The sequence below is a fragment of the Gracilinanus agilis genome, chromosome 4 (genome assembly GCF_016433145.1).
Source record: "Gracilinanus agilis isolate LMUSP501 chromosome 4, AgileGrace, whole genome shotgun sequence".
Taxonomy (NCBI): Eukaryota; Metazoa; Chordata; class Mammalia; order Didelphimorphia; family Didelphidae; genus Gracilinanus; species Gracilinanus agilis.
The window spans coordinates 162,179,581-162,207,171 of record NC_058133.1 but is presented as its reverse complement, the minus strand read 5'-3'; the positions used below and the strand labels follow the sequence as shown (position 1 = coordinate 162,207,171).

Here is a 27,591-nt window from a genome sequence, read left to right as displayed (position 1 = left end):
GTGGGAGGAAAGGAAAATCAGAGGGAAGATAAGAGGTTTGGTAGAGCTGGGGCCGAAGGATGTGGTTTCTTTGTTGACTGTCAAAGTTTTGTTTAAGTGATAGTTCTAGTGATACTTATTTGCACAAGGAGGAGGGTGGGGGGAAGCCTTCTATGTAACCATCCTAAAGCAACTTCCTCTCCTGGGCCTCAGTTTCCACAGATGTAAAATGAGCAAGTTAGTCTAGATAGGGGTCTTCTAGCTACTCTGTCATCAATTAGGCTTGCAGGTATTTTCTTGTCTTTTATTTTCTGTGAGTGCCCCATCTTTCTTATTATTCTGAGAGTTTTCCAGGGGCTATAACTCTTCTGTCCTCCAGATCAAGGATTCTTAACCTTGGGGTCCTTGAAGTTTGTTTTTTCTTAACAGTTTGATAATTGTATCAATAGCATTGTTTTCCTTTGTAATCTTCACATATTTTATTTTATGCATTTAAAAACATTATTCTGAGAAGGGATCCATGGCCTTCACCACATGACCGAAGGAGTATATGTGCCAAAGTACACAGAAAAAAAATTTGAAAACCCCTAGCCTAGATTATTCTTTTCACACTCTCCACCCCAAACCCCAACCAGTCCAGGTTCTTTCCAAAGTAAGGTCTCTGACTGAATCATCTGAGGGAAGTTCCAAAGAATAGTTAAGGTCCCCGTTATATCTAAATTCTATCCTGGGAGCCCAAGTTCAATTCCCTATTCTCTTAATTATGTGATTTGGAGTCTCAGTTTGATCCATTATATAATGAAGGGATTGGACCAGAGATGTACATTAAGACACTGATATATCTGAAAGGAAGGAAGGTCACTTCTCATTTGGATCTTCCTGAGGGGCATCTCAGTCAAGACTAGTTTCCATAGCCCCCATGACTTATCTCTCTTCTACATGACAACTCTTCAAATATTTGAGAACCACCCCGATCAGAAGCCACCCTTGTCCATCCACCCTGAGTCTTCTTTTCTCCAGACTAAAATATCTCTATTTCTTTCAGCCATAGCACAATCCAATTCAACCAATGTCCTCCTTGCACTTAAACTTGGGCTTACAGATCTGAGTGCAATATCAAACCCTGGACTGATGAGGACAGAGAACAGAGGAATGATCAGTTCCTAACTTCTAAAAGCTATGCCTTCCTTAATGGAGCCCAAGATCATATTAACCACCATATCACACTGCTGACTCACCTTTAAACTTGCAGTCCAAAAACCCCACCCCCATCCAGAACTCTGATCTTTTATAGACAAATTCCTCTTCCCAGGCCTTCCCATCTTGTACTTGGGAGGTAGATTTTCTGAACTCTATAAGAGTTTATATTTTTCTCTACTGAATTTCCTCTTACTGGATCCAGTCCCATGCCTGTAAAGACCTTTTGGGATCCTGACTTTGTCATCCAGTGGACAAGCCCTCCTTTCTATCTTTCATGCCATCTGCCTATCTGATGAGCTTGCCATGATGCCTTTCTCCAAGTCACTGACAAACACAGTAGCTTTCATCAAGTCAAGAACAGATTCCTTCGCTGGAGACCTCCTGCTGAAAAACTGTTAAGGATTAGTGTGACCAGCTAGTTCAGAATCTATCTGGATTGTATGGGATCTCTCCTATATTCCTTCCATTGGAAGGACACTAATGCCCTGCCTCTTACCCCAAAGTGTCCTGAAACTCTGTTCTGAAATTGTATTTGAAAAGAAATTACTGTCTCCTCCCAACTCCCCACCCTTAGAAATCACCTACTATTACCCACTGGAGCACTTTAAAACTTTCAGGGTTGGAAGTTGCACCTTATGCCTCCTTTAAATCCTTCCTGAAGCTGCCTAAAAACATAGTCCTGGGAAACAATTCTTAGGGGGACAGTGTAATATCCTTGTGGTCTGACAAGGAGTAGAGAGGAGACCAAGAAGACAGAAGAGACTAAGGTGTGGGACAAGGCAACCAGGAAAGAATAGGGATTTCCAGGAAGGAATAGAAACGTTTAGAGAAAGAGACAGAAAAAGGAAGATGATGGGGACTGAGAAACTAAAGCTGGATATGAGAGAAACAGAAGAATGTGCAGTTATCACAAAGGCAATAAAGCCAGAGGAAAGAAGACATGGGTGGAAGAAAGAGAGAGAGACAGAGAGACAGAGACAGAGAGACAGAGGAGAGAAAGTGAAAGAGGAAAGAGAGAGGGGGAGAGAAGAAAAAAAAATTGAAGGATGCAAAAAAGAGAGGGTTCTGATTTTAGAGGTGGGAGACTGCAGAGCAGAGTTTCTCCATGTGTCCTGAAAAATCGTTTCCACATGGTCTGCCTGTGTCCATGGGGTGGTAACCCAGCTTGGCTGCTCCCCAGTTTCTCTGCTCCACCTTCACTCCAACAAGCCTCAAAGCTTCTCAATAGGCCAGTTGGGTAAACTAAACCCCACCTCCACATGCCTGGCACACACTTGCTTCCCTTACCCAGTCTACGTGACCAGCTTGAGCCCAGGGGCTGGGACACTGTCGCTGAGATAAGGGCAACAAGGGAAAACCGCCGAAGTCAGGAAATTGCATAGCCTGTTTCCCCTGGCAACCCAAACTCAGTCCCCAAACAGCAGTGGGTGGGGAAGCTCCCAGCTCAGTTCTCACTTTCCTCTGAGGAGGCCTCAGTCCCCAGCTTCCTTCCAGACCTTGGTCTCTCCATCTGAAAGCTGGAGGGCATTCTCCTAAGAATTACCCTGAGCCTTCTCTTCTTCTAGAATAGATCATAAACTCTAGGCCAATGTATTAGTTCCTGATCGTCCCTGTTCCTGGTAAACTTGAGGGAGAGTTCTGCATTCCCTAACAGATGACAGCTCAGCTCGTTGGGTGGGGAGGATTAGGGATTGGGGTGCCTATTGATGGGAATGGAGAGGCCCAACCTGACTTGGTGCCCTTCTTCCTCTCTTCTCCAAATCAAAACGAAATCCCAGGGGGCTCGAACCAATCTCATCCCGGGGAGTTCTTGGCTGGACCACCCCATATACAAAGGCAAGGCATCTGGGAATGATTTCATGGAACACAGGCAGGGAATCCCCTCCCCCAGCTGCTCTTCTTGTGTCTCTATTACCTTCTATCTCCCATTTCCCACCAAAGAAGCCAACTGTCTTGGCACCACCACCACCACTGTCACCAAACCCTTCCCTTCAATGGTTCCCTCCTCAAAAAGCAACCACCCTGCTGTTTATCCCAGCCTTCTCACTTTCCCTTCTTCCCCTCCTGTGGCCTCAACTTCCACCCATTAAAAAAAAAATTACATTCAGTTCAGCTGAAAACTGAACTCCTGCTAGTCATTGTGCAATAAGGTCCAGGGTCTTGAGAGGGCAAGATGGTGGCTGGTGCAAACCCGCAACTGCTAGAACATTAATTCAGCACTGACCTGGGAGTCAGGAGAGCAGAGCTCTAGTCCTGGTTGTTGCAGCTATTCTAGAAAGGTGAAGGTGACTATCTGGACCCCATTTTCCTGACCTCTAACCAACCAACAAGGATTTATCAACTACTACCTATGTGCTAGGCGCTGGGCTCAGTGCTGGGTTTATAAACCCTGCCCTCAGGGAGCAAACATTCTAATGGGGAGGCAATGGACAACCATATATAAATTATCATCAGAAACTCTTTAAGTTTCCTGCCAGCTTAGATCATATGAAAATGCTATGATAGTGGACCACTGAAAATAAGAACCAACATTTACAATGGAGAAAGCACTAGCTCTGGAGTCTGAAGATAAAGGTTCAAGTCCTCCCTCTGACGATCACTCCCTGTGTGATGTTCAGCCTCACTTTTCCTCTCCTATAAAACCAGGAGATTGGAGTAGATTTCCTAGGAGGCCCTTTCCTCTCCAGAACCCCGAATCTTCCCATACCTTGCTTCAGGGGAGCCTCCCGACTCAGTTACCTCCATTACTGTTATTCCCATTTTGTACATAAAGCAACTGAGCTTCATAGACATGAACAATTCCAGACCTTCTTGACCACAAGTACAACACTCAGTATAGTCACCTTTTGCATATATAGGCAGGACAGGGCCATCCATGTTTGAATGAATGAGTGAATAAAGCGTTTATTAAGTGATTACTATTTGTAAATAAAAAAGCCAAACATTCTGCCATGTATATAACATTCAGTTGGAAACCACAGCCTCCTTTCTGGAGAGACATTTTAGAAGAATGAAAATTTAACGACTGCCCTTGCATTTCCTTTTACTTGGGGACATTCTGGACAAATAACATGAAGTATGTTAATACTTAAGGCAGCTGGATGAACCAGCCTAAAGCATGTAAAAGGAGAGAAGAAAGGGGAAAAGAAAAAAAAAAAAGATTTTGCCCAGTTAATCCTTTACCTTTAGGGATCAGTATGAGTTAACCAAGATAATGTGATAATTGCAAACAAATCTTTAATAGAAAATGCAGTTTTAAGGGGAAAAAAAAGCAAAACATTTCCTGCTTTCAAGGGGTCCATATTCTAATGGGAGAGACAGCACATATATTGTGGGTTTCCTCTGTATTGGACAGCAAAGCCCTTTCCTTCTTAGTGTGTAGTAGCAAAGATGTTTATGCCTCTTCTACAATGACATTTAGGCAGCTGGGTGGCTCAGTGAAGAGCACTGAGCCTGGAGTCAGGAAAACTGGAGTTCAAATATAGCCTAGTTGAGTGACCTTGGGCAAGTCATTTAAATTTCTATCTGCCTCAGTTTCCTTATCTGTAAAACAAGGATAATAAACAAGGGTTGGGGGGAGGATTGAATGAGATAAACATTTGTAATCACCTGGCACATAATAAACTCTTAATAAATTCTTGTTCCCCTCTCCCTATCCCCTTCCCTTCAAGTGGATGCTGCTCAGTTCTTAAGTAGGTTGTAAGGGTGATTTATGATTAGGTCAGAGTTGGACTAATCAATAGGTACCTTCTGTATTCTACACTGATGTGACTACGTAGCTCTGTGAATGTCAGGGCTAGGGTCCGAGACAGTGCAAGAAGAACATTTATTTCTTCAGCTCCCCTCTTCCCTATGTTGTCCTCTATAGAAATGTTTTTGCCTTGCCCCATCATTCCTCTCTTCCAAGATGGCCAAGGGATGGTTAGTTCCAACGGAATGATCACAATTGCTCAGATTTCTCCAGAACTTTTAAGTTTACAGAGTTCTTTCCTTTCAACAATAATTTATTATTAATATCAAGTGAGGCATAAAAAAGGGAGACATCGATGCCAAAGATGTTACTTCTGTTATGGAGGACATCCAAGATAGATCTGGCACCAATGAGGAATTCTTAGAGACTGGTCAATCCATCAGCAAACATTTGGTAAGCTCCTCCTATGTGCAAGATTAATAGGCATGCCAGGAGTTGAAGACATAAAAAGAAAAATTAAAGTTACTACCCCAAAGGATTTATATCCTACAGAAAGAGCAACTAGGTGTCACAGTGGATAGGGCATAGGACTTGGAATCAGGAAGATTCGATTTCATATCTGGCCTCAGACAAACTCTACTTCTATAACTCTGGGCAAATCACTCACTTGCCAAATGCTTCTGTTTCCCTGTCTGTAAAATGGGGATAATGATAGCATCTCCCTCCTGGGGGCGTTGTAAAGATTAAATGAGTAAAATTTGTAAAGTGCTTTGCCAAACTCTAAAGCAAAATGATAAATGCTAGCAAATGACATGCTCGCCCATATACAAAATAATTACAATGTCATTATGGAGGAAAGGCACAAGGAACGGGTGGAATCTGGGAAGGTTTCATGGTACAAACCAAATTTAAGCTGAGCAATACCATTTTGGAGTTTTCTTGGCAAAGATGCAGGAATGATTTGCCATTTCCTTCTCCAGCTCATTTTACAGATGAGGAATTCAAGCCAACAGGGTTAAGTGATTTGCCCAGGCTCACACAGATGTTAGATCCTGAGGACAGATTTGAACTCATGAAGGTGAGTCTCCCTGATGGCAAGCCCAGCCCTCTATCTACTCTGTCATCCAGCTGCCCTCATATATTTTATACTAGAGGTCAGGTCATAAGGAGCCACCAGACCAGGGGTCGGCAACCTTTTTGGCCGTGAGAGCCATAAACGCCACATTTTTTAAAATGTAATTTCGTGAGAGCTGTACAGTGCTCACAGTGCGTGCTCCTGTAACAGTGCCTGAAAAAAAATTGACTTTATGGCTCCTGCAGAAAGAGCCATATCTGGCCCTCAAAAGAGCCAGATATGGCTCGAGAGCCATACGTTGCTGACCCCTGCACTAGAGCATGGTTAGATCTGCCATTTTGGAAGCTGGATAGAGAATTAATTGGAAAGGGAAGGCACTTATAACAGGCAGGTCTATTAGGAGGCTGTCTCAATAACCCAGTTAAGAAGGACTGAATAGGGCAATGGTCATGTGAATAGAGAGAAGGGATGGGTATAGGAGACAGGATAGAGTTAAATCAACCTGACTTAACAACTGAGCAGATACGCCAGGTAAGGAAGAGTAGTCTAGAACAGCTATGAGTCTGAAAACTTGGTTGACTAGAAAGATGGCAGTACCTTCAATGGAAGTAAGGAAGTTGTGGAGGGCAGCTGGGTGGTTCAATGGACTGAGAGCCAGACTTAGAGATGGGTCCTGCATTCAAATTTGGCCTCAGACTCTTCCCAGTTGTATGACCCTGGGCAAGTCACTTAACCCCCATCGCCTCACCCTTACTGCTCTTTTGTCTTGGAACCAACACACAGTATTGATTCTAAGATGAAACATAGGTTTGTTTTGTTATTGTTTTTTAAATAGGAAATTTGAGAAGGTGGATGATTTGGAATTGGAAGTTGAGGGAAATAATGGAAGTCTGGGGAAAATAGAGTGAGATATACAGATTCTGGAGTCTTCTACATCAAGATGATCATTAAATCCATGTTACCTGATGATATCACTGGGAGAGCATGTATGCAGAAAGAAGAGGACACAGTATAGACCCTTGGTGTACACTCATAGATGAAGGAAAGTTTGTTAATAGGGATCCTAAAGGACACAATGGAGGATAAAGTATTTTCGGTGTTCTTGATTGAACTCATTGCATCAAACCTCCAAACAATACAGAACTTCCTAAATAATATCCATAATCATTCAAAAGAATTTGACCTAACTATGTACATAGGAAAAACCAAGTGGATGAAGAATGTCCTGTGTACAAACTATGTTATACAATTGGATGGATAGTCAAGAGAGCTTATATATCACTATATTTATGTATATTTTATATGTGTGTATATATACAGATAAATACATATATACACAGATATATATAAGTATATGCATAGGGTACATATAAATGTGATTCTTTCCAAAACAAAGCCTCATTTTTTTCACAACAGTATTTTTCCAGTGATATTATGTGGTCTTAACTCATGGAAAACCAGAGCCTCTTAAGAATTAAAATTGAAAATGACCCAATTAGTGATGTTCATAGTGGGTATGAGAAGCTACTGTATTTTACAAATGAAAATTACATTTGAGAAACTGTGAAGGATGACTTAAAATATGATTAAGGGAAAAAAAGATGGGCTCACTCACAAGAGTGAGGACTATACACATATTGAATCAGTTTCATAGGACTATAAGGTTAGAGTGGATTTCATCTAGCCTAACCCCTTTATTTTACAGATGTGAAAACTGATGGGTCCTAGTCTAGAAAGTCTAGAAAGGTTAATTGACTGGTCCAAGGTCAAACAATAAGTAGTTCTAGGAAGGATTTGAACCCAGGTTCTCTGACTCCAAATCCAGGACATCTTTTAATTCATTCTGATGCCTCCCTCAGATCAGTACATTGGGTCCCAAAGAAGGGAAAAGACTTTCCAGGACCAGCTAGTTAGCAAATGGCAGAGCTGAGACTTCATCAAGGGCTTTTGACATGATCAAGCACTGTTTCCATTACATTCCTTCTGCCTCTCACCTCCTATGGTCTCTCTCTGCCACCTTCTATAGCTCATTCTCCCCTCTCCTATGCTTAATAACTCTCTTATTCAGAAAGTTACTTTTTCCTTATATTGAACCTAATTTTTCCTAGTTACAACTTCAATCCATTTCCTTCTAATTTGTCTGGTTAGAACATTTGTCTGGTTAGACATTTCACTGCCAGCTGACAACCTTTGCATCATCAAGTTTAATCTCAAGTACCCTAACTCTCCCTCCTGGATCTGCCCCTCCCAGCTCTGTTCTGCTTTTTGCTGTGACTTGGGTCGTTTGCCAAGTTCTCCACACCCTTCATAAACTCTGTGTGGTCACTGGAAGGGGACACATTGTTCTATGGAGAACCATGCGGAAATATACACAGAGACCTGCTTACAGGTCCATATATACATCTACATATGGACACATGAGCCACACACTGCACTTGGACAATGCACAGTCCTCAGAAGACACATATAGATCACTTTTCATCCCCTCCCTCTCTACCCCATACCTTACTCCTCGAACACCAGCCCAATGTATTCATCAGCACATGTATTCTGCTTCTCTCCTAGAGGTGCACTTGGCTCAAATCTTATTCCTGCTTCACCACCAAAATGTGGTTTTTCTACTTTTTAGGAGTAGAAAGGGAATCTATGGGCTAGAGTGGATGATTCCTAACCTAGCCCTCTGCTTCCTTCTCTCCTTTCTTTTCTCTTAGCCTCTAGGTTCTGCTGTTCACATCTGCTGAAGCCTCTGTACACACACAAATGTATATCCAAAATGCATACAAATACCTTGAATACACATGCACATATCCCTCACACACATGTTCATCATTGTCTTTTCCTCTACTTATTCAGTTCCTTGAAGGCAGAGACTGTGTTACTCTTCATTTTTTTTTGCCCCCAATCTCTAGTAGGATTCCTTGCCATAGTAGGTATTAAAGAAATACTTCTTGAAGGGGACACAGCCAAGGGGACAGAGCCAAGATGGCAGAGAAAGGGTAAGTACTCGCTTAACTCTGAATTTCCTTCCAAACAACTTTAAAATAGTAGCTCAAGAAAAATTCTGAAGGGGCAGAACCTATAAAAGGACGAAGTAAAACAAATTTCCATCCTAAAACAACTTAGAAGATTGGCCAGAAAGGTCTCCTAGAGCTCAGACTAGTACAGGCAATGCCCTGGCAACACAATAGCGATTCTGTGACCTTAGGCAGTCCAGAAGACAAAGCACAGACCAGCAGCAAAGCCCCCAAGCCCATACACCAGTCAGCAGTGCAGGCTAGCAGCAAGGTTGTGAGCCCCACCAAAAGCCAGTGATAGGCTTTGGGGTCAACAGAATCAGCAGCAGTGATTTCTGGAGGTATCAGCCCATAGATAGTAAGGGGTTTAGACAACTGGTCAGAAGGAGATTACAGGGATCCCTTTGTTGGCATTTGGGTATAAGACTCTCTTAAATTGCAAATATGCTAATTTGGTAGATCATAGAGGAGTGGGTATCCTGGTCACAGTTCCAGGTAGAAAAGGGTACTTATGGTTACTCACTCCAAGACCAGAGCACAGGCCAGGAGAGCAGTGGCCACACTTCTTCTTAGATCATGCCACCTTGGAAGAACTGAAAAATTACAGACCCCAAGACCTACCTCTGAAAGACAGATACACAAAGAACTTGACACTTGGGAGAGTGCTTCCATCCCAGGAGCAGAGCCCAACTTCAGGATAAAGTTAAAACTGGAAAAATGAGCAAAAAACAACAACAACAAAAGAACTTTCCATAGAAAGTTACTATGGAGATGGGGAAGATCAAAACACAAACTCAGAAGACAACAACAAAGTTAAAAAACTGTACATCCAAAGCCTCAAAGAAAAAGTGTGAATTGATATCAGACCCCAAAAGAATTCCTGGAAAAGCTCAAAAAGAATTTTGAAAATCAAATAAGAAATGTAAAGGGAAAATTGAGAAAAGAAATGAAAGTAATGCTAGAAAATAATGAAAAAAGAGTCAATAGCTTAATTATGGTGGCACAAAAAAAATGAAGACAATAACACCTAAAAAATCAGAAGAGGCCAAATGGTAAAAGAGACACAAAATCCACTAAAGAGAAGAACTTCTTAAACAGCAGAATTGACTGACTGGAAAAAGAGTTACAAAAGTTCGCCGAAGAAAATAATTTTCTAAAAATTAGAATTGGGCCACTAGAAGCTAATGAATCCATAAGATATCAGGAAACAATGAAAACAAAGTCAAGCATGTGAAAAAAAATAGAACATGGGAAATATTTCTTCAGAAAAACAACAGTTCTAGGAAATAGATAAAGGAGAAATCATTTAAGAACTATTGTGCTACCTGAAAGCCAAGATCAAAAAAAGAACTTAGACATCAAATTTCAAAAAATTGTCAAGGAGGGACAGCTAGGTGGTTCAGTGGTGAGAGAGACAAACCTAGAGATGGGAGGTCCTGGGTTCAACTATGACCTCAAATACTTCCTAGCTATGTGAACCTGAGCAACTAACTTAACCTCAATTGCCTCAACCTTCCTCTACTTCTGCCTTGGAAATGATACTTAGTAAAGATTCTAAGGCAGAAGATAAAGAAGATAAATTTTTTTAATTATCAAGGAAAATTTCCTCTGATGTCTTAGAACCAGAGGGTAAAATAGAAATTGAAAGAAAGCATTGTTCCTGAAAGAGAACAAAACTCCCAGGAATACTTTAGCCAAATTCCAGAGCTCCCAGATCAAGGAGAAAATATTATTGTAAGCAGACAAAAAAGAAACAATTAAAATATTATGGAATCATACTCAGGGTCACACAAAATGTATTACCTTCCACATTAAAGTAATGGAGGGCTTGTAATATGATACTCTAGAAGGCAAAGGAGCTAGGATTGCAACCAAGAATAATCTATCTATCAGCAAAACTGAGTTTAATCCTCCAAGGGGAAAAAATGGATATTTAACAGAATAGAGGATTTTTAAACATTCCAAATGAAAAGGCCAAGCTGAATAGAAAATAAGACATTCAAGCAGAAGACTAATGTGAAGCATAGAAAAGTAAACATGAAAGAGTAATCATAATGAAATCAAAAAGTTAAACTGTTTATATTCCTATATAGGAAGATGAGATATATGTGTATTTTTATACACACACAAACTTCTAAGAACATTGTCATTTTTAGGTAAGTTAGAAGGTGTCTGTATAGACAGAGGGTATGAATGTAAACCAATTATGCTGAGATGACCTAAAAAAATGTACTGAGGAAGGAGGCACTAGGAGAAACAGAGAGAGAGAAGTAGAATGGGGAAAAATTTTCTCACATAAAAGTGGAAAGGAAGAGTTTTTTCAGTGAAGGGGAAATGGGAGTGAGGCATGGCAGACAATGATTGAGTCTCATTATTATCAGAATTGGTTCAAAAAGAGAAGAATACATACATGCATGCATATATATATATGTGTGTGTGTGTGTGTATGGATAGATAGATAGAGAGAGAGAGAGAGAGAGATAAAGAGATAGATAGATAGATAGATAGATAGATAGATATTTAAAGTCAACTGAGTATAGAAATCTATCTTACCCAATAGGGAAATAGGAAGGGAAGGGCATAATAGAAAGGAAGGGATGGTAAAAAGGAGAGTGGATCAAGGGAAGCAGTGATCAGTAGCAAAACAGACTTTTGAAAAGAAACAGGTCAAAAAAAGAAACAGAAGAAAATTGGATGGAGGGAAATACACAGTAATCATAATTGTGACTGTGAATGGGATGAGCTCACCCATAAAATGGAACAGATAGTAGAATGGATTAGAAACCAGAATCTAACATATGTTGCTTAAAAGAGACACACCTGAGTCCTAAAGAAACATATAATTAAAATAAAGGGCTGAGGCAGAAAATCTATTTTGCTTCAACTGAAGTAAAAAAAAGCATGGATATTAATCATGATCTCAGGTAAAGTAAAAGCAAAAATAGATCTAATAAAAAAGAGAATCAGGAAAATTCTATTTTGCTAAAAGTTACCATAGACAGCAAAGTAATATCAAAACAGATCATAGTAAATTTCTCTGCTAAAGTGCTCATTTCTCAAATTTATAGGGAACTGAGGCAAATTTATAAAAATAAGGTCCATTCCTCAATTGATAAATGATCAAAGAATATGAACAAGCAATTTTCAGAAAAGGAAATAAAAGCTATCTCTAGTCATATAAAAATGCTCTAAATCACAATTGATTAAAGAAATGCAAATTAAAACATCTCTGAGGAATGGCCTTACATCTAGCAGAAATGACAAATGCTGGAGGGGATGGGGTATGTGTGTGTGGTAAAATTGGCTTACTAATGTACTGCTGGTACAGTTGCAAACTGATCTAACCATTCCAGAGAATAACTTAGAACTATTCCCAAAAAGCTATAAAACTGCACAGTCCTTTGACAGAGCAATGCCATTTCTATGACCTGTACTCCAAAGAGATCAAATAAAAAGGAAAAGGACCTACATGTACAAAAATATTTATATCAGCTTTTAGAAAATGATCACTTATTTTCATTATATATTTGTATAACTTTTAATATTATGTTATAATATTGTTTATATATTGTGTATATTATTATATCTTATATATCTTCACAAAATATAATATATAATATATTACATGATAGACAATACATTAATATTATAACATTATTTTATTACATATTTTAAAATATGAATCCCTTACCTTAGAACCAATTATTGGTTCCAAGGGAGAAGAGTGGTAAGGGCTGGGTAACTGGGGTTAAATGACTTGCCTAGGGTGAGACCACAGTGTCTGAGGCCATTTTTGATCCCAGGACCTCCCATCTCCAGTCCTGACTCTCTATCCACTGACTCACCTACCTGCCCCTCATTTATTTATCTTTAAAATTCAATTTTTAGAAATTTTGAGTTCTGAATTCTCTCCCTCCTTTTCCCCCTTAATTATAAGTATGAAATCATATAGCAGCTCTTTTTGAGGTGGCAAAGAACTAGAAATTGAGGGATGATCATCATTTGGGAAATGGCTGAATAAGTTGTGGCATATGACTGTGATGAAGTACTATTGTGCTATAAGAAGTGGCCAGGAGGGGCGTTTCAGAAAAAATGTAGCAATGTGAAGTGAGAAGATCCAAGAAATCATCGGGCATGGAAACAGTAAGGTTATAATGATGATCAGCTGTGAAAGACTTGACTACTCTGATCCATACAACGATCCAAGACAATCCTAAAGGACTCATGGTGAAAAAATGCTGTCCTTCTCCAGAGAGAGAAATGAGAGGTTTGAGGGCAAATTAAAGTATAATTTTCTTACTTTCTTTATTTTTCTTGCTTTTTTTTTTTTGCAATACAGAAATATGTTTTGCATGATTTCACATGTACAATTGATAGCACATTGCTTTCCTTCTCAGCCTGCAGGGGAGGGGTGGGAGGAAGGAAGAAAATATGGAACTCAACATTGAATAAGAATTGAATGTTAAAAATAAATAACCATTGTTTAAAAATAATGTAAAGGAATCTTAAAACCAAAAAGTTTTTGAACTGTTGCTTTAATTAGATGGGAAGTGAGAAGCTCTCCTCAGGTAGAGAGAATGAATCAGCTGGGGTCCATCTCAAATCTAAGAACACTGGGTTACTTCAACATAGATTGGCAGGACACTGAGTTACTAAACTACGGGGACACTAGATTATTGTGATATAGTGATCCTTACATCATTGTGCCATGGGGATTCATCAATAAGAAAATATTAGAATCGCAGCCCTAGGATCATTTTGAGTGTTTTAACTTTAGACGAAAAATGACACAGAGGGGAGATTGGTTGGATCTGTGAGATGACTGAAGGAAAAACACTAAAGGGAGTCAAAGATCTAGTCTGGGGAAAGGATCACTGAGTTGGCTGGGCTCAGAAGTATCCCCTTTAAGGGCAGAATTCAAAGAAAAGAATTAAAACTGCAACAACTCATTGGTTTAGGTTATACCTGAGCTTTGTCCCACCTTTCCAGATTCTGAGGACTCTTAGCAAAAATCAAACTCATTATGGGTGTGGGAAAAGAGGTTAAAGCACATACTAGAGAGTAATGGAAGGAGTGAGAGGAATATCTTCACGCACCAATTCCTTATACACATGAGGTTGGAACCCATCTTTCACACCCTCAGCTTAACTGGCAAAACCTAGATCCTTTAGAAAACTTGATTTTCCTATCCTAGTTTTGGTTCAGCCAGAGGCCAACATTGCTCCTACACTTTAGTATGAAGGGAATCAGATATTTCTTCTTTCCTCAGATCTACCTTGGTCCTAAAAGTGTGAGTAAATGAAAGCAAAACAAGATTCAATTAAAAGAGATAATTGGGGAAATGGCATTTTGCTAAAAGATGCCATAGACAATGAAGTAATATCAAGACATTTTATAGCAAGTTTCTCTGATAAAGCTCTCACTTCTCAAATTTATAAAATAAAATTTAAAAAAAGAACTGAGTCAGATTTATAAAAACAAGATCCATTCCCCAATTGATAGTTGGTCAAAGAATATGAATAGATAGTTCATACTAAACTTGGCCAAGCTGGCCAAGACAGGGCGGTAGAGGCGAGGACAGCTGGGAACCCCTTGATCTTGCAGCTAATGTATTAGTTATATCTTCCATAACAGTAGCAAAAAACATAGGGTAGCCCCAAGACAAGAGCATGAGCTTGATTAGGGTCTCAGCATCCTGTGGAGTCTGACTTGGGGTCTCCCTTTGGAGTGGAATAGAGGCTCAGATTTAGGGGTAGTGACAAGGGCAGTATGAGAAGATTCACAGTCCTCATGTCCTCCAGAATGGAATGGACTCTAAGTATGACTCACAGGGTCAGAGGAGATATCAAATTGGCAATTGAGTCTACTGCCCAAAGCACCCAGCCCCTTGCACCTTGTAAGAATTTAAGCTATTTTTGCTAAGTTTTCTCAAAGAAAAGGGGAAGATGGTGCCCTCCACTTCCCATCTCTACTACAAAAAATACCTCCTTCTGCCATATTCTTCCCTCATACACACAAATAAAACCACTTGGGCATATCTATTCAGCTGAGCTTGTAGATGTTACCGTAAGACCTTCCTCCTATTGCTTTCGTTCCCTGGGTAGGACATATATATGAAGAGAAGGGGAAAAGAGAGAGATTTTTAAACCCTTTCCTTCCATTTCAGAAACAATACTGTATATTGGTTCTAAGGCAGAAGACTGGTAAAGACTTGGTAATGGTGTTTAAGTGACTTTCCCAAGGTCATATAGCTAAGACATATCTGAGGCCGGATTTGAACCTGGGACCTCCTGTCTGTAGGCCTGGCTCTCAATCCACTGAGCTACCTAACTACTCCCAAAGAGAGATGTTTTGTTTTTTTTTCCTAAATAAAAAACCCTTACTTCCTGTCTTAGAATCAATATGTATTGGTTCCAAGGCAGAAAAGCAATAAGGGCTAGGCAATGGAGGATAAGTGGCTTGCCCAGGGTCATACAACTAAGAAGTATCTGAGGTCAGATTTGAACCCAGGACCTCCGATCTCTAAGTCTGGCTCTCAAACCACCGAGTCACCCAGCTGCCCCTGAGATAGATTTTAAAGGAAAAGTTTTGGATCTTCTCCAGCCTCTAAGGCCTTATGCCAGTGTCTTGTTCCACTTTTAGTACCTCTTGTCCCAAGTCTCAAAATTTCTAGTTCCAGGTCTGAGTCAGATCAAAGTTAGAATTTCCTTACAGGGCACATTGGCATCTATTAAAGAAAAGCAGCCATCAAAGAGAACAGCCCCAGGGCTGAGAGCTCTGGCTCCAGTGCCTAAATCCTATAGGAGAATCACAAGGGATGGGAAGGTTGGAAGTATATGTAAGGTCTCTAAGCCAACCCTTGAGAATTCTGAGAAATGGTAGAAGAAAGTAGAGACTCTCAGTTGCCTTCCTATCACTAGATGTTAACTTTAATCCCTTCTCACTGTGCATAGTTATCTACAAGTCTAGATGTCTTGTATCCACATCTTTTTGGCCTTCCTGTATCCATCCAGTTCCACCCTCTCTTTAAAGTTTAGTCTCTTGGCAAGCTTCTCTAAGTCTATTCACAAGAGAGGAAATATTTGGGGCCAAGAGGCTCGATTCCAAGCTGTCCTCTACTTTATCAGTCTCAAGAATTAGGAAGATGGCTTTTCTTTTTAAGGAGAGATATCCCTTGGGGGAGAATATGTCGCCAGAAAATGATGGAATGGAAACAGCTCGAGAGATGTAAAGTCTCTCCCCAAGAGCTTTCAACACTGAAACAACAGCATAAGTACAAACGGAGTTGGAACATTAGAAGGATTAGAGGGTAGCTTGGAAGGAGAAGAGGGTAAGAACACCTGGCCCTGGGGAGAAGTCTTTAGGAGCTCTGAGCATGGGAGGCATGAAGGGCTCGGCAAGTACCAGGCAGAGATGGCTCAATTCTCAGTCAATATTTGCTGTGGGCAGAGTCAGGGTTACCACACCTGAGTTGTGGGCTGGTCACAACCTGCTCCTGAAGATTGTGCCTTTCTCAAGGAATGATAGGATTTAAAATTGGAAGGGACTTTTAGAGATTATCTAACCCAACACTGTTTAAACTTTGAACAGGGGTTCTAAACTTTGGATTCATAAACTTTAAAAAAATCATAATTGTATTTTTTAATTAAACATGGAAATTATTTATTGTATTATAGAGAGCTCTATTTATTTCTATATTTTCCATTGTTTTTTTTTAAACCCTTATTTTCTGTTTTAGAATCAATACTCATCATTGGTTCCAAGGAAGAAAAATAGAAAGGGCTAGACAATGGGGGTTAAGTGACTTGCCCAGGGTCACACAGCTGGGAAGTGTCTGAGGTCAGATCTGAACCCAGGATTTCCCATTTCTAAGCTTGGCTAGCTACCCAGTGAGCCAAATAGTCACCCTGTTTTTTATCTATAAAATGGAGGATGGGAAAATATGACTTAAAAACCTGCCTCGAAGCATTGTTGTTATGAGAGAAATCACTTTTTGCAAACCTTAAGAGATGAATGAGCTTTATTAACACTATTCTACTAACTAGGCTTTAACTACATGAGGAAAGATGTAGGCACTTATTTCCTGGCTCCAGAGTATAGAGTTCTGCATACAAATGGCATTCATTCAATGTTTGTTGAAGTCTGAAGCTCTCCTACATGAAAAATGAAGGAAACAGACTTCTTGAGCTGTTTAGTTGTATCCAAACATTTTGTGTCCTCGTTGGGGGTTTTCTTGTAAAAGATCCTGGAATGGTTTGCCATTTCCTTCTCTAGCTTAATTTACAGATAAGGAAACTGAGGCAAACCAAGTGGAGTGACTTGCCCAAGGTCATACAACTACTAAGTGTAAGAGGTTGGATTTGAACTCAGGGCTTTCTGACTCCAGACCTGTCACTTGATCCACTGTCCCACCTAGCTGCCCTCAACTTCCCAGTCTCTCGATCTTAAGCAGTCTTTTCTTCCATTTGATACCTGCCAGTTCTCCAGTCCAAGAGTCATCTCTAGTAGGAACTGATAATCATATTGCCCTTTAAAAGTAATTTTATTTGAGACTCACAATGACCTCATAAATAGCTAGTAAAAATATTAGTTAACACTCATATTTCACTTTATGATTTGCAATGTTCTTTGAACATATTTCATTTAATCTTCACAAAAACCCTAGAAAACAGGTAAAAATTTAAAAAAAAAAAACAACTTCTTGCTATCTTACTATCAGTTCCAAGGCAGAAGAGCAATAAGGGCTAGACAATTGGAGTTAAGTGACTTGCCCAGGACCACACAGTTAGGAAGTGTCTGAGGCCAGATTTGAACCCAGGAACTCCCATCTCTAGACCAGACTTTCTATCTACTGAGCCACCCAGCCGCCCCTAGGTGATATGATTTGCCCCAGGTGACAAAAGAGAAAACTAGGACTAAGAGAATTTAAGTGATTCGCCCAGTGTCACATAGCTAGTATTAGAGAGAGAATTTGAACCCAGGTCTTCTTGACTCAACTAATTTTCAATATTTTGTCAGATACAACTGTTCTTCACCACCAAGGTCTTCCTCCTAAGTCAGTGATGGGCAACCTTTTGAGCTTGGTGTGTCAAAATTTGCCAAAAAAACCAAGCATAACTTGGGTGGTATGTTACTCCGAGAGAAAAAACATAATTTTGAGATATTTATAGTTTAAATGACAAAAATGTATCATTGTAATATATAACTATTTAATAAACCAAAATAGGCAAGTAAATATAGGTAGAATTGTCATCTGTAGTGCAGTGTCTACACTACACTATGGCAAATGTTTCATCCTTGGCATGCAGCCCTAAACTTCTCTGTATGCAGCTGAATGTCATCAAAAAATGGCTATTGTCAGTGCTGACATGCATGTCGTAGGTTTGCCATCACTGTCCTAAGTGCGAGGGTGACCAGGTTTGAGGGCTGTGCCAATGCTGTGGGAATAGAGTGGATTCATCTGAGTAAGGGGCAGGTTGCATAGAGAAATCTGGCCCTACTTGGGAAAGTGTCTCCAGCAATTCTCAATTCCATTCTAGCCGAGAAGCCCCCAAATCCTCCTTCTTCTGCTCACATTCATTTATAGCCTAGGGAACGATTTAGAGGTTTTGGTTGTGTATAATTAGAAACCTTGTACCCTTGGACTTCCATCTCCCAGAATTCTTTTCACCTTCCAGCATCCCTTTCTCTTCATCCCCACGTTTGCGTCCTTACATGTATAGATAAGTTCTGTAACTCCTCCCTCTCGCTCTTTTTTCCTCCTGGCGTGTGAGACTGTTGAACTCTTTTTTAAATTTTCCTTTGCTTCACGTTAGTACTAATAAACTTTATAAATATAATACTTGGGAATATTTGGATATTAATTTTAATTCTTACAATTGATTCCCCTCCTTGTTCCAAGGTAGGGAGAAGGTGGGGAATACCCTAAAGGAATGTGAGCATTGAAGCGCAGGATTTGGAGGTGAAAATAAACTGAAGATATTGCACAGAACAATCCTTTCATTTTATAGATGAAGAGACAGGCCTGAGGATCCCCTTCCCGGGCAGGGCAGGGTCATTTCCCAGGCCCCAGACTTATCTTCATTCCATTTCTGACATATGCACCCTCCCCGCCTACTTAGTAGCTCCCTCAGACACAGCCAGGCTCCGGTCTTACAAAGACTGGGAATCTTTATTCAGATCAGCAAACTCGCATTCCTAAGCTCCAGACTTTGGGTGGGCCTTTTGAGGAAGGAGGGAAGGAGGGAGGAGAGGAGAGAAGAGAAGGCAAGGTCAACCCACCTCCCTGGACATTCCTCCCCACTCCATAAATGTGTCCCAGGCTACTGGGTAAAGAGGGGACGAGGCGGGAGGCGATGCCAAGAAGGGAGGGACCAAGGGAAAAAGGGGCCGCTGCCAAGGAGAGGCCTAGCCAGATGTGTGGCTTTCAAAGTCCAGCTGTGGCCAGGACAGCAGCCACCAGGGGCCCCTCCCTATAAATTAAGTCTCCACAGTAGCAAGGCTAGGGGTGGAGGGAGCAGAAAGAACAACCTTGTGGAGGAGAAATTGGTCCCATGTTCAGCTCCCGTCAAGGCACTGAACCCTGGCCTAAAGACTGGCTATGAGGGTACAAATTCCCAAGTGAGAGAACAAGCCAGGGTGGCAGAAGGAATAGGAATGTGGATGGGGCCAGGTGCCCCTCAGTTTTGGTCCAGGAGAAGGGGAGGAGAGAGCAGTTGGTCCAGTTTTGCTGAGTGGGGGTGGAGAGGGAGTGTATTACGGCAAGTTCAGGGTGAAAAGGCACTGGCTCACCACCTGTAGGCACAATAGGGGCGCAGGCACCATCAATGAGGAGGGGGCAGGGCAGAATGGGCACAGGTGGGAACAGAAGGGGCTTGAGAGTTCCACGGGCTTCCTGGGAATGTCATTGCTAGAAATATATTAACCATTCAAGGGAGGGTAAGTAGGAGTAGTGATCAGAGGATCTGGCGTGGCATCCCATAACCAGTCATGCCCGCCTGAGATGCCCCACGGTTGGTGCCCATTTGCAGCCCGATGACGTTCTTGCCTTCCTGTAGCTGGTTATCTGTGAAGTTTCGAGGATTCTCCTTGGATTTCCTAGAGGTAGAAAGGACAGGGGTCAGCCACAAGGGAATTCTGGGCAATGGGGAATCCAGGGCTGTCAGAATCAATCCCACAATAAATTTTGTCCATAGAAGGAAAATGGATGAGAATATTCTCACCCAGCCTGGGGAGGGTAGAATGTCCCACTACTTACTTAGGGAACCAGTTAGGGTCTCCAGAGAAGAACCCATCACCCCTGGCCACTGCCAGACCACCAAGGTTCATCAGTGTCCGCTGCACACAGGCCATATTCTTTCCTAGAGATGAGGAAAGAAGGTTGGAAGTCTAGATACTTTATAGAGCCCTAAGCCTCCCCCATTAAGAGTAGGAAGGAGGCACCAATCCACTGAATCCCTTTATTCTTCCCCCTCCCAATCCCCTCTCACTGTGACCCCTTCCTTCTCTCTTCTTCAAAATGCTACCCTGCCCTTTAAATCCTTGCCCATCAGTAATCTGAATCTTTTCCTCTTTCCTCAACTTCAAAGCCACCATCCCCCAAAGCTGCTCTTAGGCAGGTCTCCAGCCTTTGAGCTAAAGTAGAACTAAATCAAGGCCAAGGAAATGTTGAAATCCCACCAATACCCTCCCCCACCACCACATCCAGCTTGTTATTCCACCCCTCAGCCCTGTTCTCCCCCCACCCCATGCAGCTTTTGCGTCACCTTCCCAGAGGTCCACAGTTTGGAAGATATCAGTGGCATTGATGCCATAGCGCTCTGCTGCCTGTAGGAACTGAGAAATCTGTTCCATCTGTTTGAAGGCCATGGCTGAAGCCTGGATCTTCTTTACTGGGCCCTGGCCTTCAGGGTATAGCCCATTGATGAGCTCACACAGCACCTGGGTGAAGGCAAGGGTTGGCATGAAAGGGTGCCCATCACAAAGTGGATGGAAGGGGCAAATTCTGGGAGCCTTTTCTAGGCTAACAATTGCCTTCTGGGGTCAGGAGAGGTGGAGATAGGACAGAAATGTCACCCTATGTCCCTAGGGAAAACTTTGTCTTTATTGGAGCATTTAGTCAAATCTACCAAGAACAAGAATTTCTTTTGTCTAAATAACATCCACTCATGAACACAACAGCTCTCCAGCTCCCATCCTGGTTTTCTACAACTTTTCTCCTAGAACATTTAGTCACTCTCACCTTATGCTTAGTGGATAGAGCAGAGTGGAACTTGAAGGTTCTAACAGCCCTTTAGAAAGAGGACCCATGACCTCCTCAGCTTTCTCATCCACAAAGTGGCCAATTCCTAACAGAACATCTTGGGTACTCTCCTTCCCAGCTCAACCTTCATGCTTGGTGCACTACTAGAATCCTTCAGAATTCTTTCTATTCTCCCCATGTAACAAATGAGATACTGTTTACAATGTAATTTATGATTTATAAGGTGCTATTTTCATATAAACTATATTTTTTATCTCCTTTCCCATATCTTGAACTCCAGCTCTCACCGTGCCATCCTTGAGCCAATTTTGGAAATTCTCTCGCCCAGGCTGGGGCCGCCCAACATCTCTGCGGCACTGTGTGGTAATCCACTGAATGAGGATCTGTTCCAGGTCAGCATCATACTGTTTCTCAATTTTCTGCTGCACCTCCCGGCTCAGTCCATAAGCAGGTCCCCTGTTGGCCATTCTGTGATGGTATGTGTAGATGCAGATATCTGGGAGGAGACACCATCCCAACATTCCAGTAAACTAGAAGCACTCACCTTCCTTACTCTCTAGGGACCCTTCTGGCTCTATTGTAACTTAGCTTCCTCACCTTAAATATGAAGAAGCTGAGGGCCAGAGGAGGAAAGACTTTCCTAAGGTCACGTATAGTAGTTCTGAGCCTAGAACTTTGGCTTCTTGTCTCTAAGACCAAAATTAATTCCATTATAAATTATATTACAGTTGAATGTAATTTCCTTGAGGGCAAGCATTACTTTAAATTTGGTTTCATATTCCCAATACTTGCCACACAGTAAATGCTGATACTGTTCCTTAGAGGGTAGATGATATAACCCATACCCATATAACATCCTCCAAGGTGAGTGGTCAATAGCTTCTCATCCACAGGGACTGATACTCTGGACAAAGGAACTGAATGAACAGTAATCGACTCCATTCATCTTCACTTGGGTCTCTCTTCTCTGTGTGTAGGGAAAGGACTGGCACAATAGGGTAGGAAATGATGACAATGGAGCCTGATTCGTATGACTGGGCAAATGGACCTGGGGATAGGGCTGCTGCAGGAACCAGTGGATAGAACACTGGACTTAGAATCAGGAAGACTCTCATCTTCATGAGTTCAAATCTGCCACTTACTAGTTGTGTGACCCTGGGCAAGTCACAACGCATTTACCTCAGTTCCTCATCTATAAATCGAGCTGAAGAAGGAAATGGCCAATCCCTTCAGTATCTTTGCCAAGAAAACTCCAAATAAGGCCATGAACTAAATGACTAAAAATGACTGAATGACTGCAACAAAGAGGCAGCCAATAAATATTTCCTGAGAGATTACTATGTACCTAGTTCTGTGCTGGGCCTTGTGGGCAATGTAAAATAAAACTAAGCCTAGAAGAATTAATTCATTTGTCCATTCACCTGGCATTAATTAAGCACCAGGCAAGTTCCTAGGAATACAAAGACAAAGACATAATATAATCCCAACCCTCAAGGAATTTACAGTTTTTTGAAAGAGCTCACTATTGATTGGAGAGACAAGAGTCCACACAAATGGAATAATAAATGGTACTGCAAACTTCATATAATTTAGGCTCAGTTGTATAGTATAGACTCCTATAGGTTATTGGCACATTCAGAAGATATGTATTAGGGTTACGATAGTATAAAGAAAGTCATCATGAAACACAGAGGACTTTACTTTGGCCAGCAAAAACGGGTAGCATTTGGATGGGCAATGAGGCCAGATGGATGGTCTAGAGGGCAGTCCAAATACAGGGAATAGAACCAGCTCACTTGATTTACTTAGAGCCCTCAGACAGTAGACTTATATAGAGGAAAAGAATGATGTTTCTTTCACTCCCTCTTTCTAGGGACTCTATTTGGCATATTTCTACAGACTCCAGGTGGAGGTAGTTTCCCTTAATTGGATGGGATAAATATTGGAAGATTGAGAGTAGAAAGAGGCAGGAGTCAAAGAGCTAGAAGTGAAGGTGGTTGGGTGGTGGTTTCCTGTCTGCTAGCCTGAGCTAGAACCTCCACACTGTGCCAAGGGGCTGCCTATCCTCGCTTTCCCCACCCCCTGCCTTGGCCCAGTGCCCAAATACCTGTCTAGGCAGGCCCAGAGTATACAACCCTACTGCCCCATAAGGAAACTTGTGTCTGTTGCCATCCCATTCCCAACCTCTCCTTTAGAATCTCCCATCCCCAGAATTGGAGGATAGCTCTAGGATTACAGAAAGAGCGTTCTTTGCCAAGGCAGCCAGCTGCCAGTATTGAGGGTAAAGGAACAAAAGTGTCCTAAAAAACTACCCCCCTTTACTGCAACTAGATCCAAAACCCTCTAAACTAAGCCTAAGAGGTGAGCAACCATCTTGATCTACTAACCCTTTCTCCTACTCCCAGCTTTCCTTAGTGGGATCTGATTGAGGGTCCCTAATTCATGGCCAAAGAAATATGCAAGGTAACCAGGACTCATATCCCTCACACCTCCCTTCCCTTGGAAGTCTGTGTATTGAGGAGTTTGGAACAGGGGTATCTCCAAGCCTGAAAGAATTGTAAAGGCCTCTGCCTGGGGAGCCAGTATCTCAGTCCCCTTTCAATAATCTAAACCCTCCTCCCTATCCCCAGTTCATCAAGTTTCACAGTTTACTTGCGGCTTAGGCTTCTCCTCCATCAACTATTTTTAACTTCATTAACAAGCATTCTACCCCAAATACACATACTCTTTTCTCCAAGGAGAAAGCCAGGACAGTAAGAAAAGGGAGGAGAATAGATAACTTCTAGTCTGAGCCCTGACCTGATCTCTTTAGAGGCTGGGAAAGAGGGAAAACCCTCAAGTCTTTTTGGGGATGAGGTTGCTAGAGGGTGAATGAGTTCTCCTTTCCTCCTCTAAAACTTCCCAGTACTCTCCAACCTTTTCTTGAGAATATGAAAGCTTTAGCATTTTAGGGGAAGTGGGAGGAGGAGAGGAAAATTCTAAGTGGAACCATTTTGAAGAAAACAGCTTGAATTCTAAACCCCATCTTCTAGGACCAACTAACTCAGTTTTGCATGCCTGGTCCTCCAATCAGGGTCCTGTTTAGTATTATATGGCTCAGGAATCACCATGGCACTGCCAGAGTGAAGAGCCAGGCAGGAGAATAATTAACAACTACAGGGAGTGGGGAAGAAAAGGAAGATAATGCCCAGATGGACACATCCTTCTGTCCTCCTAGGGTTGAACCACACACAGAAATTCTGTACCAAACTGCCTCTGAGGGGAGAAATTCAGAGGTATCCCTTTCCTTTCATTGTTCTGAGCCTGGGCCACAGCTGGCAAAGGATGGGGGCTCCAGCTGCAGTGTCTCTGCTATGTTCTGGAGTCCTAGCCACTCTCTGGTGCCAGAGCAGCAGGGAGGGGCCCTGGGAAGGAACCATCCTGGCCAACAGCTGTTCTTCCTCCCTTCCCCATCCTGGGTGAAGGAAGGAGGTATCACAGGCCCAGAAGCTGACAAGCTCCGGCTGGGATGTTAAGGGTGAAGAGGCCCACCCTGGCAGTAAACCTCTTGCACTGTCCCTTCTCACTCTGGATGAAAAAACAGTGGGTTTTTGCCCAGAGGGGAGGACATGCTGAATTAGAAAGTCAGTGTGGGGTCCTCAGAGATGCCTAAACCAGAGTAGACAAAGGAAAGCCAGCAGCTGGATAGCTCAAGAATATGGAAGCAGAGCAAAGGAAGGGAGGGGGCAAAATCTGAACACTAAAGCTACTCACAGTTGCACAAGGAGAAGAGGTGGATGGGAATAGGAGGTGAAGGGGCAGGAAGTCATGAAGGACCTCATGCCTAAGCCAGGAAGGCAGGCAAGAACCTGACCCTACCACCATCGAAGTTACTAAGAGCTGGAGGAGTAGGGAAAATGGGATATCCATGTTATCTTCAAATTACTAGTTTCAGTCTCAGCCCCAAGCCAGGCCAAGGGCCTATGCTATCTTCCTCCCATCTTCCCCAGCCCCAGATTCAGTGCTAGGAAAGAGGGAAAGCTGGACTAAGGGCCTGGAGGAAGAAAGAAGGATGAGTCAACTTCCCAGACCATGCTGAAAGGAACTATAGAAGGAAGGAGTGGGAATCTGCTCCCATAGTAAGGGGATAACTAAAGCAGGAAGAAGGAAGGGAGATAGTAGGGCAGTTCGGTCCGATTACAAAGTCCCCTCCAGGGCAGCCCCCCTGCCCCCAGTGGAGAAAGCTCGAGATACACAAACAGGAAGCCACAAGGCCAGGGCGGGAGGAGGGTGTGCAGGGGTGGGGAAGGGGGGGAGGCAGGAGGTCAGGCGGGGGCTGTTGCTATGGGCTTTGTATACTAAACATAGTTCAAGGGGCTAGATGGGGGTGCCAGGGAGGGCACAAAGGCAATCCCTCCCAGGCAGAGAAAGGGTGAGAAGCCTCTTGAGAACTGTCTTTCTGAGGACCGAGGAGGGGGTACCACCACCTTGAAGAGCATTTAATCAGTAGGGTGACCTTAGAACAAGCAGGGAAGATTCCTCAGTAGAGCCCCCAGGCCAGTCAGCAGTAGGAATGAGGACTAAGACTCTGGATTCTTCTGGGGGTGGGAGCAGTGTTCAGGGAAGAGTACCAATAGATACAAAAGAAAATTCCCAGAGGAGTAAATGAGGTCAGGATCTAGCCCTGAGGGAAAAGGAAGGCAGAGGCAGAATGGGGGTGACAGGGGAGGAAGACAAAGAAGACTTGTTAATTCTGGGGTTCAGAGGGCCCTCCAGGTCCTTCCGCACCCCAACAGATACACTCCCTTCCCATTCATCAGGAGACAGGAAGGGAAACTCAAGGCTGTGTGGAATGGGGAATTGGGAGGGGAAATCCATAACACCCCTCCCACACACAAATCCCACCACTACCCTTTTCATCTAGGTACCATTAAATCAAGAGAATCAAGAGCATTTATTAAGCACCTGCTGTGTGTGAGGCAATGCCAGATGCCTGTCTAATCCAGTTTCCGGATGGGTACTTCCCCAGATAGGTACTAAGAATACAGAGAAGGGAACTATTTAACCTTTGGGACTAAGATCCCTACAGCCCACTTCATTCCCACCCCAATCCCGAATCGAAGTCAGTGACCCTTAGCCAGAGGCTCGGTACTCTCTACTACTTTCTTGCACTCCCATCCCCGCTAGCTAATCCCTCTCTTGCCTAGTCCGTCCGGCCCCCAGGATCCCCTAATCCTTACCTTCCCCCACCCCCTCCCCAACCACACCCTGGCCGTTACAGAGATGACTCACCCGCCGCCAGGGTGACGCAGTGGTCTGGGCAGCCAGCCCGCCCAACAGCCACGGCCAGAGGCTTTCCCAGCAGCAGGGGGCATGGGGAGTGGGGGGGTGGGAAAAGGGTAGACCTCCGCTCTTCCCCACCCCTCACCCCCCCACCCCCGACCATAAGAGTGGTCTGGTCAGACTGCAGGCTGGGCTCCTCGGAATGGAAGGAACCCTCCCCTGCCCCACCCCGCCTGGATAATACTGAAGAGATGCTGGCCAAGAAAGGATAAGGTAACTGAGGCACCTCAGGTACTAAGCTAGTCCGAACCCCGGTCCCTCTGGGGAAATGGGCAGCGGCATAGGGACATTCCTGTTGGGAGGTCCGAATTCAGGCACTGCCGAGCTCCAGAGAAAAGCGGACAAGAAGAAAAGTCAGCTAAGAGTTGAAAGGACAGCCTCCACACGTGCACCACGATTAGAGAAGTGAAAAGTGCATCAGGGGAAGCCCAAGTGCAGGAGGTCAAGGAAAGCCAAGGGGGCAGCCTCAAGGAGGGCACTAAAGGGCAGCACGGGCAAGGCAACAGAGTTTAGACCGAGTCCCTTCCCCTGCCAGCCTCTCGCCAGCCTCCACCTCCCTTTGCGAAATCCTTGCCAGCATTCCTCCCAGATCTCTCTCCTCAGCGGGGCACGGACCCCAAGTTCCCTGAACAGGGAAGCCCAAGCACGGCGCACTGAGCAGGGGCCGCCGCCCCACCCCACCTGCCCTGCTACCCTAGCGCGGAGTCCATCCCGGGGGACGGGCGGGGAAGCACACGGAGCGGACCATAAACCCAGTCTCAGTGATTCACTACCTCTCCGCTCGGGACTTCCGGAGCTGCCCAGGTCGGCCTCCCTCCTCCCTCCCCTCAGAGCTCACCTTTACAACCGGGCGGCTAAAGGAGAGCGGAGTGGGTTGGGGCGCGGCGCTCAGTGAGTGGCACAGGGCTTCACGAGGCGGGGGGTTTTCAGGCTGATCCCGCCTCAGCCGAGGGGCGGGCCCGGGGCGGGGCGGCGGGCGCGGACTTAAAGGCACAGGACAGCGATAGCAGCGGGGAGCTTTGGTAGGTTCTGGGCCGCCTGGGAGAGG

General features: G+C 43.3%; 1 protein-coding gene across 3 annotated transcripts; it reads right to left on the bottom strand.

Moving 5' to 3' along the window:
* Positions 1–19,109: 19,109 nt before the first annotated feature.
* On the bottom strand, positions 19,110–27,455 carry TAGLN2 (transgelin 2). 3 transcript variants are annotated; one of them, XM_044671706.1, is made up of 5 exons: positions 27,382–27,455; positions 21,509–21,717; positions 20,725–20,899; positions 20,217–20,319; positions 19,110–20,056 (listed from the first exon to the last, which is right to left on the bottom strand). In XM_044671706.1, exons 2-5 carry the CDS (start codon positions 21,686–21,688, stop codon positions 19,915–19,917), a joined length of 600 nt encoding a protein of 199 aa, XP_044527641.1. In that variant the 5' UTR covers positions 21,689–21,717; positions 27,382–27,455; the 3' UTR covers positions 19,110–19,914. The 3 variants fall into 3 exon arrangements, with proteins under 3 accessions (XP_044527641.1, XP_044527643.1, XP_044527642.1); XM_044671708.1 differs by lacking the exon at positions 27,382–27,455 and adding an exon at positions 27,317–27,331; XM_044671707.1 differs by lacking the exon at positions 27,382–27,455 and adding an exon at positions 26,166–26,218.
* Positions 27,456–27,591: the final 136 nt, after the last annotated feature.

Coding starts and splice junctions, on each gene's coding strand:
- TAGLN2 (XM_044671706.1), bottom strand. CDS start 21,688: ATGGCCAACAGGGGACCTGCTTATGGACTGAGCCGGGAGGTGCAGCAG. Junction 20,900..21,508: donor ATTGGCTCAAGGATGGCACG/GTGAGAGCTGGA, acceptor GCCTTCACCCAG/GTGCTGTGTGAGCTCATCAA. Junction 20,320..20,724: donor AACTGTGGACCTCTGGGAAG/GTGACGCAAAAG, acceptor CCTCATCTCTAG/GAAAGAATATGGCCTGTGTG.